The 12131-nt window shown below is 40.1% G+C and overlaps 1 protein-coding gene across 2 annotated transcripts in view; it reads right to left on the bottom strand.

Annotated features, from left to right (window-relative positions):
* gpc6a (glypican 6a) overlaps positions 1 to 12131 on the bottom strand; it is a 221398-nt gene that overhangs the window by 73516 nt on the left and 135751 nt on the right. For both annotated transcript variants that reach the window (XM_050049183.1, XM_050049192.1), the window contains exon 4: positions 6364 to 6529. In XM_050049183.1, coding sequence (XP_049905140.1) covers positions 6364 to 6529 — 166 coding nt within the window. The remainder of the gene's footprint in view (positions 1 to 6363; positions 6530 to 12131) is intronic.

Raw genomic sequence — 12131 nt, 5'->3', positions numbered from 1 at the left:
ATGCTGGTCATGTGCAAGCGCCTTTCTTAGTTATGCTCTTGTGTTTTTTGGTTCCAGAAAGGCAACACCACACTTCCAACTCCATATATGAATTATTGCTCTTACTACAGCCCGACGCACCCCCCTTCAACATGTGGAGAGACAGCCTAATGGCGTAGTTATGGCTGCAAAGCAAAAATTGGACAATAACTGTTTGGGGAAGGCAAAAAGTCAACTCAAACCTGCTATTAATTTTGACCACGTGCACCTGAAATTATTACATTACACAGTGATGTCACTTGCTCGTGAAAAATGGCGTTGATCATGGCGAAAGGCTGAAAAACTGCAGTGGTGTGTGAATAACAGCATGTGTCCCCTCTTTCTCTCTGTCTGTCTCTGAGGGTATTTTAACAAGGTGCTGACAAGAAAAATGATAATGATGTGTCTGTCATGATGCAGAGCTGGGTAAATTTGTCACGATGGCAGGTGACTGATGGCGTGGTATCACCCATTGGCCAAACCATGAATTCTTTCCCTCAACACAGAACACACACACACACACACACACACACACACGCGCGCGCGCGCAAACACACACACACACTCAACAGTCAGGATGCCTGAAATCACTCAGCACATGTACGAGCAGGTAAATCATATCCTTCCTCAGGTTTATGCTCATTGTTCACTGACAGCCTGTCTTCCATTTGCAGCCTGAAAGCCGTGAAGTCGTTACAGTAACCTTTACAAACTGTACACTACAGTACTGTGACTGTAACTTTGAAATGTATGACACGGATACCGCAATCATTCCTCTTCCCCTGCAAAGTGATATGTAGGCTACATCAAAGTATTCGCCAAGGTTATTATTGTTTTAATGTTGCACAGATTTCAGGAATAAACACAGCAGCGGCACATTTGTCCTACTCTCAGTAACGCTTGTAAAACCCGCAAAGTGATACTGATGTCTTCATATACGCAGTGCTCGTGTTTATATGTGTATATTAAAATCGTGAGTGGTTATCAATTTGTCAGATTGTCTGGGATTTATTTCAAGTCTCAGGCTTGTAAGTCTTCTTGATTTGTTTGGTATTACAGTGCGTCTCGTAAATTCCTCTGCCTGTGCTTTGTCAATGCTCCATGTTAAGTGACGTTTTAATGGCTTTGTACAGCATTTAAAGCACTTGAGGAAAAGTTGCTTTACAGGACAGTCTAAGTGTCAAAGAGGGTAGAGAGAGAGATGATGACATGCAGCAAAGGGCCACAGGCTGAAACTGAACCCAAGGCCGCTGCGCCAAGACATTGGGCGTGTTTCGAATCGCATACTTTCTGTTTCTAACATTCACATGGAACCTATTTGTTGCTGTTTGCGCGTAGGCATTGTAAGTGTGTGATACAACATATTACTTTGATTATCTTACATTATTTCCTGTTTAAATGGATGTCTTATTGGTGCTCTGATGTAATTTTAAAAAGTTTAAAATGAATTCTTGAATAATTTTGTTAATAAATATTTCATGACTAATAGTTGGATTTTTAGTAAATAAAAACAAACATTTATGTTGTGATAAGAGTGATAACCCACGGTATAGAGGCTGTGGTGCACAGATACAAATACAGGTGTGCCTTGAGATTCTGGTATGCCCTCTGGTGTGCTTTGGGCACAAAAAGTTTGAAAACCACTGACATATTATATTCAGGATCATAAAATTACATACGCTGTACATTTCTCTGTCATTGTTATTTAAAACGTGTGCCTCTTTGTTGTTGCTTATGCTGGTTTGCATACTGCAAAATTGGACCAGATGTAGTAGAACGTCCTGGTATTTTTGGCATACTGCATTTGACATATTATTCAATGGGACATACTAAATCTTTCTCTGGCGTACCATATAGTATGGTAGTATGGTAGATTCCAGTACCATATATGGGACGCCTGCTCTACCCACTAAGCCACCGGGCATCCCTGAAACACAAGTTTTTCAAGCCCAATTAAGTTGCAAACACACAAAAAAATATTATAATGGAATATTTCTACTCTGAATGCACCCATACATCATATGTGATTTTCTACAATGATTTAAGTGCTGCATTATTTACCTGGTTATTTATTTACTTTTATGCCCAGATGAAAGAAAGGCTGGTATGTATCTGTTATTAGGCACCACCAAGACATTCATTGCAAATCGTGCCAGCATGACAATAAACAGTAAAACGACTCAACTGTTGCAACTTGAGTTCCCTGTTTCACAATTTCACCAGAGACAAGAGACACCATGTGTCTTGTGCCGTATTGCATCAGATGAAATACATATTTTCTGTGGCAAAGCGATGACAGATATCTCCTGATCTTCATTTTTCAAACAAAATAGAGAATCAGCCATGTGATGTGACTTTGATGTGTTGCTGTGAAACTGTGTTTTTTTGTGTCTGAGACAGAGACAGAGGGAGAGAGGTGCGCTCCATTTGTTGTTCTGCGCTTGCCAGAAATTGTCGTCTACAGACATGTCAGCAGTGGTAGTTGATGTCAACGTGTGTTTTGTGTTTTGGGAATGAGGGAACATGCAAGAACACCTCTATAAATGTTTAACAGGAGGCAGAAAAACAACAGTTAGTTCATACGGTGCTGTGTTTGTGCTCCATGACTTTAATATTGAAAGATTTCATTTTTAGTCTTTACAGTTGTTTGCGTTATATTGCAGTGCTACACAGATTTACCTTGTTTAACTAGAGGCTGATTATTAATCTCTGTACTTATATTTTAAACGTTAAAAACATCCTTCAGTAAAGCAGTTTCATTGAGGCATTCATATGCTAAGATAAAGACTGTATCCTTAACCATATTTCTCAGGTTCACTGTTAGACTGCATTTAGCTGGAAATGAGTAAAGGAGTTAATAAGCACACACACACACACACATCCCCACACACCCACACCCACACACACACACACACCCACACACACACACACACACACACACAGAGTGGACGGGCTTCACGCTTGTTCCATTAGGGAGGCTTACCTCATTTGACACATCATGTCACTGCCAATCATTATCTAGCAATTAAACTCAACGTGAGGAGAAATGTTCATGAGGCAGCTTGTTATATTTAGCCCGTTTCAGAAGAAAATGCTTGGCAGTGTTCACTTTCTGTTTTCCTTGCTCGCAGCTCATATTTCCATATAGCAAACTGTAGGCATATGAGGTGCTGTATGTACACAACACACGCAGAGTTTAAAATAACCGGCAGCCATTTTGACTCATCATTGAAATGAATACAGCCTGTATTTATGTTTTATTTTCACCACCATTTTTCTTCAATGACATTTAAAAAACTGCATGTCTGTAGGTCGGTATATACTGTCCTTATTATTGAACGCAGCTCTGATGTCACAAAAGTTTTTATGATGCCAAAAGTAGCTGAGAACTTTTATTTTGATGAAAATAAAGACATTTACCGTAAAACTTAATTAAGTAATAGCCCGGGTGAGAGAGAGAGAGAGAGAGTTACGATAGGATTACTGCACCTGGCATACCGACACAACACCACTTCATGCTGTTAAAACAATACTCACAACTTTTTGATTCTTTTGATGTACGGACCATTACGGGCTAAAGAAATATGAATAACTTACAGGGTAATGGAGGAATGGACACATAATATGAGGTAGCCAACAACACAGTTTTATACATCATTCATAACTTCTGTTAAATAATGAACTGCTTGGAAAATAGACCAGGCCTCAAGACAGGCCTTAATGTGTCAAAATGTGTTGCCACACCGGGCTAGTAAAAGGGACTGGGCATTAAACTGGGACTAGACTTTTAATTGAATTTTTATGGTATTATAAAGTGATGCAATAAAGACACAAATTGGCACAGAAAAATTCACCATAATGCAGGAAATAAAGTTTTTGATGCTGTTCTTGGACGTTAGTCTGGGGCGCCGTCAGCCATTAGGTGTGCTGGCCGCTCCCCCCGCCGATCTCCCCAACGGATGTGAGGACTCTAAAACTTCACCAGTGCCTCCATCGGCATATGGGTGAGTAGATAATGGCTGAATTTTCATTTTTGGGTGCACTATCCCTTTAAATTAAAAACAGAGCCATTTGCTCAATATGCCCTTGAAAAAAATCACATCCATATCCATCATGTTTTTTTTTTCTTTTCTTTGGTATAATAGTCAATAGCATCAATAACTAAATGATAAGCTTATTTCAAATAAACTATAATAACCCAATAAAATTTCTAAATTAACTTAATAATGTCTCATTTCTTTGGTATTCTTGGTGATATAAGGATATGCAATGATGACTGCTGGGTGATATGTATGTTAATGTTACCCAGTGTCAAGTCTCTGATCATGTGACGAGACAATATGTACACGACAGCGTGAACTATTGGGCCCCTCATAACTGTGTGCACTGGGGCCTAGGTCGTAACAACCTTAACCCAGTGCAGGAGAGTGACAGCATGTGACCAGAACGAAGGCATGCTACTTAGATAAAATGTTTGGAAATCTACTGAATGTTAAATTCAGGTAATTACCCGAAAATGTTTTGTTTTTACTGATTTATTTTTGTATACAACTAAATGTAACAGTAATCTGTGAACCTTGTTTCATTCAGTGTGTTATCTTCAGACACCTCTCTCCAAAAACAAATAATTATAACACTACTGTTTCAATTATGATTTGTCCCACAAAGTAAAAATGAGTCAATCTTAACTTTGTACATTAAAAAGAGAGAAGAAACATTATCTGGTTTGAGTTTAGCCACCTCTGCATTCTTCCATTTTCGGCCTGTCTTTAATAAAAGCAAAAATAATATTTGTTGCATAAACATCCCTGATTCAGCAGGATTTAGAAAGATTACAGAACATTTCCAGAACTCATCTCCTCTCTTGCCGTGGAAGTTTAAAGCAAATAGAAAGCCTCAGACTCTCCTTTCTATTATGGTCTGAGGAATCAATGGTATCAATAGTGACTTTTAAGCATGAACAAAGAGCACAGGTAAATGTCACCGAGGGTTTTTAAAAATTGAAGGCTGTGCCTCTAATCTAACCTGCTCTAATAAGTGATGATTTCAAGGGGTGACAATGACAGACTGTGTAAGGACTCAATCCATAAATTTCTATAATGCAAAGATGTGCTCCAGTGGCGAGAACTGACCTGTGATACATTTAGAAGTTGTCTCTGAAAGGCGAATCAATATCTCTTGCAAGCTGCACAGTAAGCAAATCGAAGTTCTTTAGCAACAGTTAATGAATACAAAATGTCAGTAGACATCAAAAAATTAGTCTTTCATGGTGAAAATAAACATCCCTTGGGTTCTACATTTCTAATTATAATACCCTCAACAACAGTGTCTCTCCAAACCAAAAAACAATGCCTGCACAAAAAATCAAAATTAAAAATCCACTTTTTCTACACCTCAAGGGTGTTTTTGTCTAACCAGATTCATCACTCTGTTGCAACAACAGCTTTTCCCATTACTGTCAAGCAGAGCGTCCCTTTGCGGCAATAGATTTGCCTCTTCACAACCGAACAAGACACTAACTTTTTAACACATGTCATAAAGCTGCGAGACATCTCATTCAGTGCATAGGGGCCTGTGTTGATCTGAGACTTCAGACATGCCATCGGAGAGAACAAGCGGTACGTCATCTGATGGTTTCTCGAATGACAGGCCTGTCACAAAACAGCCAAAAGCTTAGAAGTGCAGTTCACTTGACACACAGTCTTCAGGGATATCTCTTGGAAAAAAAAAAAAAAAAAAAAAAGTGTCGCCCCATTTTTAAAGAAATCTGTTAGTGTGGGTGGGAGGATAGGATTGGGGTACATAACAAATAAAGCATCAGCCTACAAAAGATCCAGAGGGAACACTCTATGTGCCTCCTTGGTATCCATTTAACAGGAGAGCTTACAGCATCCAGCTACTTACAGCCTAACCGAAGTGCTATATTACTCACCAAGCTCAGCTGGAAACACTATAGAAAATGTGTTTGCCTAGGATCTGCTCTCCTTTATCAATCCCAAACAGCAGGGACCAGAGCTTTAAGCACTATGCCAGGGTTCCAGCAACAGCAAACAACATTTCAGACAGAAAAAAAGAAGGAATGGTTGCACAAATAAGATTTCAGTTTTGTCTCTGTAAATCCTTTAAAGCTGAATCTAACACAGCACATCCTACTGAATTCCCACAGAGACTATTCAAAGGCACCGCCTTGGAAAAGTAACGTGCGGACTTAGAAGTATGAGTGTGCACACAAGCAGACAGACGGAGAGAGAGACAGACAGAAGCACGAACCTTAAAAAGATGACAGGGAAAATGAGAAACAGGTGCAAGGGCACACTTTTTGAATGAGAATATTTTATTTCTTACCGATGAAGAGGTTCCATTCAGCATCAAGGTCTGCCTGGTTCGCCAGACAGCCCCTCATAACGTTGTGACAGTAGTTGTGACAGGGTTTCAGGCCAGGCATGCCACGGCAGTATGGACAGTATAGCATCTTGGTCAGGGCTCTGACACATGCTGGAACTACATTCACCTACGAAGGAAAGAGATATTCTTCAGTTATGTCAGGTCTTTTCAGGGTCATTAAAGGGATACGTCCCCGATTTTCTTTTTTTTCCCCAGATTTCCTTGCTCATCTCTCAGCTTAGATTTTCACAGGCTTTGGGGCTGTTGCTTGAACTACAGGTTGTACTTCTGCATTTTTTGTGCCCCCTACCACTTATCCCTAAAACCGAGGATGAAAAAATTGAGATCATATGGTTAAACTAGCAAGCGCTGATCACACATGAACCAACATTCTCTTACTGTGTTGCCTATTTCTCACCTCTAATGTTTTCAGAAAAGTATTTTAGCCCACTGTTTGACTGCCACATTGTTCTCTTTGTCAAAAGGACTACCGTAAATCTTCAATTAATAGCCTGGGCTAAATAAACAGGCCTATATTTGGACAGGCCTTTAATTTCTTTCACACAAAAGTGTTGCTCAGCAAAGATCAGGAAATATAATCTAATTGTTTATTTATACTAGTATGAATATTACTTGTATAAAAATAAGGCTTCAGATAACTTGTTAAATATGAATCATTAATTCAATCTAGCTCCGACAGATGGTGCAACACTGTGGGGCGGCAAGGTGTTCCCCCCGAGGCGGGGGAGCCCTTCTGTGCGCAGTTTGCATGTTCTCCCCGTGTCAGCGTGGGTTTTCTCCGGGTACTCCGGCTTCCTCCCACAGTCCAAAGACATGCAGGTTAATTGGTGACTATAATTGGCCATAGGTGTGAATGTGAGTGTGAATGGTTGTCTGTCTCTATGTGTCAGCCCTGTGATAGTCTGGTGACCTGTCCAGGGTGTACCCTGCTTCTCACCCAATGTCAGCTGGGATAGGCTCCAGCCCCCCTGCGACCCCCAACAGGATAAGTGGCTATGGAAAATGAACGAATTAATGACCAACCCGGTTTTATACATCCAAAGAACTTCTTCTTCTTAATAAAAATGAACTGCTTGGCATTCAGACCAGGCCTCTAATTGAGACAGCGTTTATTTGTCAAAATGTGTAGCCACACCAGGCTAGTAAAAGGAGCTGTCCGTTTAATTGAGACTAGGCTTTAAAATGAAGTTTTACGGTAACTTGCGCTGCATCACCCACCAGCGGAAACGTTTATTGGTCCGCTGCGGCGCAGTGCATTCTCGTTGTTGTTGTAGGTTTTCTACCTCTCGGGCAAAAGAAAATGCCTCAGCCCTTTTCCTGTTTTCTCTGGTTATATGGCACCAATTGCTAAATAATGTGTTGTCTACTATAGATAACCTTGTTTCATGAAAATACCATCTTTCCAGCAGTGAAATACATCTTTAAACCTCAGTAATTGTTTTAAGACATGCTGTATGATTCCTAAAAGGCAGGGAGAAGTTGTGATAAAACAGTAATATTGACATTTCTATATTTATATATATATGTATATATATCTATATATATAAAAAGGAAAGATGAGGTTTCCACAGAAACAAAGCCTCAATAGTTAGGACTGCAATTCCCAGTTGAAAGTTCAGGGGCAGAAAAGTCAGATGCATTTCAACTCTTGACAAACATCCCCACACTACATTACATCTTCTGAAGCTTGAAATGTGAAAACCCACCAGATAAAACTGTATGACAAGACGATGTTTACAACTCTGTCCATCACCATTCCTTGTGAGGGATGTGCCTTTTGTTGTTGGGGGCCATGTCATTGTGCCGGCTTGAGTGAAAGCGACAGGATTCTCACATCTGCTTTCCTTCAGAGGTGGGGATGCAGAACGAAGAGTACATCTGATAATTGGCCTGTCAGCCTCTGTATTCATGCTTGACTTTAGATTCTGTCCAGCACACACTCTGGAGACTGGTGGTGTGTGTGTGTGTGTGTGTGTGTGTGTGTGCAGAGGTAGGTTGGCAGATGGGTCAGTGGTTGTCATAAGACGGACCAACGAGACACTGTTTTCTATATCTTAAAGGCGGTGCAGAGGATCCAATCTACCCAACTGAGAGAATTATTTGAAGAAACAGGTTTAATTCTAGAGTAATGTTTATTCATCAGAGCAACACTGTGATTAATTTGCAGTTTGGGAGGTCAAGTTGCATTTATTTTATAGCCTAAAATCACAATTTACCTTAGAGCGCTACACAATCTGTACACCTTTAAATCTTAGACCTTCAATTCTGATAAGTAAAAATACTCAAACAGAAAAAAATAAGGAAGCTTAAAGGCGCAGAGAAAAGGACGGAGCCCTCTTCCAGGGCTGAGACATGCAATTAAGGTGACTTTATTCTGAGAAATATTTATTCATTAGGCTACTCATTCTGTGTTTTAACATTTTATTTGTCGTAACAATTATTGTTAATCTGACCTTTGTAACATTGGAGGAAAAAACAAAGAAAAACATGCAGAGACATATGACACAAAGCCCAGAGATAAAAATAAAGATGAAGATAAAAGTGACCTGAAAAAAAGAAAACAACATCAGTGCACTTCTGCAGCACCATGGCAACATCTGACGCTGTGTTGCGACACTACATCCAGCTTCAAGCTTGTCTCCAGTCTGTTTTGAACGCTGTGGTCTGTCTTTGATTTTTACTGGTACAATGGCCAGACCACCTGTGTGTGCATATGTGTGTGAGCGAGGGAGAAAAGGAGAAGAGAGATGAGAGAAAATAAGGGGAGAGGAAGAAGGGGGAAGACAGAGATGTGTGCTATTAGTGTATTTGCTTCCACTGCTGCTTGGCAGCCGACAACAAGGACCAAACGAACCGTCTTTGACATTTGCAATCTGCTACTGACATCACGCACTGTCTTGTAAAAAGGCCATTAAACGAGGTTGCTTGCTGTCAATTCCACCGCCGCATCTCATCCGCTGGTATGGTGTTGACGTAAATCGCTTATAACACTCAGGGGTTAGCATGTGGGGAATTTTTCACAAACAAGGTCTGTTTGATTGAACATATTTCACAGTTGACACACATGAAAACCACTTACATGTATGTGTCAGGCCTCTGTGGCATCATGTCAGGAAAAATAATCAGATGCTACTAATGGCGCTTTTGCTGGTTTTATGGTATTGCTCTAGGAATAAATAAGACCAAATTAAGTGTTATTAATGTGACATTATTTTGTTGATATGAACTAATGGCCAATAAACTGCTTATTCAGTTAGCTAGTTACCAAACTCAAACCAGCTCATGGTAAAAATGTAAATCATTTATAGGTAACACCTGACTGTAAAGACGTATTTCACTGCTGGATCATTTCAAAAAACAGGGCACTCGTTACTATTGAGGCTCTGTTTCTGTGGAAACTTCACCTTTTTCCTAAATATAGAAATGTCAGTATTACTGTTTTTATCATAATGTCTCCCTGTCCTTTAGGAGTCACACAGCATGTCTTAAAACAATTACTGAGGTTTAAAGACATGTTTCACTGCTGGAAAGATGGTATTTTCATGAAACAAGGCTGTCTATGCAGCAGAAAGATGCAAATATTTTTGAAAGTGGTGCTATATAACCAGAGAAAAGAGAGGAAAAGGGCCGTAACCTTTGCTTTTCGTTAAGAGGTAGAAAACCTACAACAACAAGAATGCACAGCTCTGCACCGGACCAAAAAACACTCCCACTGGTGATTGTCGTAATGTGAGCTTGTCGGTTTTGACACAGGAAACAATATGGCGGCCAAAAATTACACATAGAAACAGCTCCCAAGTACAAAAATGTACCCTGGGATCTATATATATAAATCAACAGGTGATTTCCTTCTTTTAGCAAAATCCTGAATGATTGAGTTGTTGTTTTTTTCCACCTGGACTTTTATGCTCTTTCATTTTTCCTCTAATCATCACGCTGTAACCTGTGACATGCCATAATGATACCACAACTATCGCACATTCACATGTATGTATCTGTTTTTGTCAAGCTCCAAGTCACGTAGGTTTACCAAAGGTTTATGATAAAATCACCTGACGACACCAACTCTCGTGCACGCATGGCAAGAGAGGAGAGGAGAGAGACGCTGTGCTGCTGCCAGAGGAGCCGCTGAATGAGTTCCCTCTGAGCGGATACTCACTAAAAGAGTCTGAGAAGTCTGGAGCTGTTCATAAAACAACTACGACGCAACAGTTTATTCCACACTACTGAAGCTGCTCCTCTTTTTGGAACCACCGTGGAGTCGGTAATAATTTTGCTTTCATCCATGCTTGTTGTTGCCGAGGGTAACAGGTACCGGTGTTATCGTGAATGAGATGATATGGCACACTCCTAATCAACACTGCCTAATTTTACCATTCAATTGGAATTTGAGAGAGGAAGAGAGGATCAGGTCTCTCTCTTGATCCACTTCTGTACTCTGTGTCCACGATGGCAGCCAATACGTGAAAGCGGAAGTACAATTTGTAGTTCGAACGACAGCCTGAGAGCCAGCAAAAACTGAATTTGAGCCGGGAGAGGAGCAGGGAGATCTGGGCACTGGTAAGATGGAGGGACGTTTACCACAGAACATTCACACATACTACCATATTGTTATGATACAAAGCTGGTTGAAAATCAGCAAAGGAGCGCTTTCAGTCCCCTTATTAAGTGTTTGTAAGCATAATGACATTTGTTTATTAATGTAGAATATTTACCAACAATTATAACAACGATTCTAGGCAAAGCAGAAACAATATACACACTTGTATTTACTTACAACATAAGAGTGTGTTATAAACCACATATTAATGTTAATGTACTGTTTATTAATGCCATGTAGGTGTACTTAAAATAAAGTGTTACAAATCAATATGTTTTTTAAATTATTTATATATTTCTAACAGTGCTATAGGTGTCTGCTTTCAGCCGGCACGAGCCCCTCACTGCCATTAGACTTTATGCACAACATTAACTAGCATTTAATTCCTACATGTTCTAATTCACAGGCAGTGCTGGAGGGAGTACAAAAAAAAGAAAGAAATAGAAGAGAAGAGCAAACAGAGAAAGAACCGGCTGTGGAGAAAGCCAAAGACGCTGCCAAAGACGCAGAGAAACAAACACCAAGAAAACAGAGAGAGACAGATACAGATGAAACAGACGGAGAGAAAACCGGACAAGACACTAGCAGACAAACAGAGGGAACGGGCAGGTGTTACCGCCACATTTGGACAGAGGAACAGAACAGAGAGCATGCCAATCTCACTGTTTGCTTTTTGGAGAGAGCTGCATCTTATTTTCTCAAAGAATTTTTTCACTTGCAATTTTTCCACACACTTTGTGATTTCTATAATGATGATTTTCTTAAAGTGTATGTAATAATTTGTTGGATTGTAAAAGCAGCCAATTAAATTAAGCCCTTTCATTGATTAATTTACTGACTGATTGTGCTTGTACAGTACTTGGCCGTCTCCTTCCGCAGCCCACATGCAGCCAACAACTTTTAGATCTGTCTGGTCAGTCTGTGCCTACACTATTCTATGATATATAGCCATATAAATCCACGAGTCAAATCAGACTGCTATATGCAATTCACCAGTCCTCCTTAACTGAGACAAAGACAAGACAGTTTTTAGATTGCACTTCCACCTATACCTGCTTCCACATGCATCTCCAGCAGTCTCTCCCCCTCCCCTTCGTCAATGACTCAA

This window comes from Epinephelus moara, chromosome 1, assembly GCF_006386435.1.
Source record: "Epinephelus moara isolate mb chromosome 1, YSFRI_EMoa_1.0, whole genome shotgun sequence".
In the NCBI taxonomy this organism is placed as follows: domain Eukaryota; kingdom Metazoa; phylum Chordata; class Actinopteri; order Perciformes; family Serranidae; genus Epinephelus; species Epinephelus moara.
Note: the sequence above shows the minus strand (reverse complement) of the source record. Positions and strands in the feature narration are given on the sequence as shown.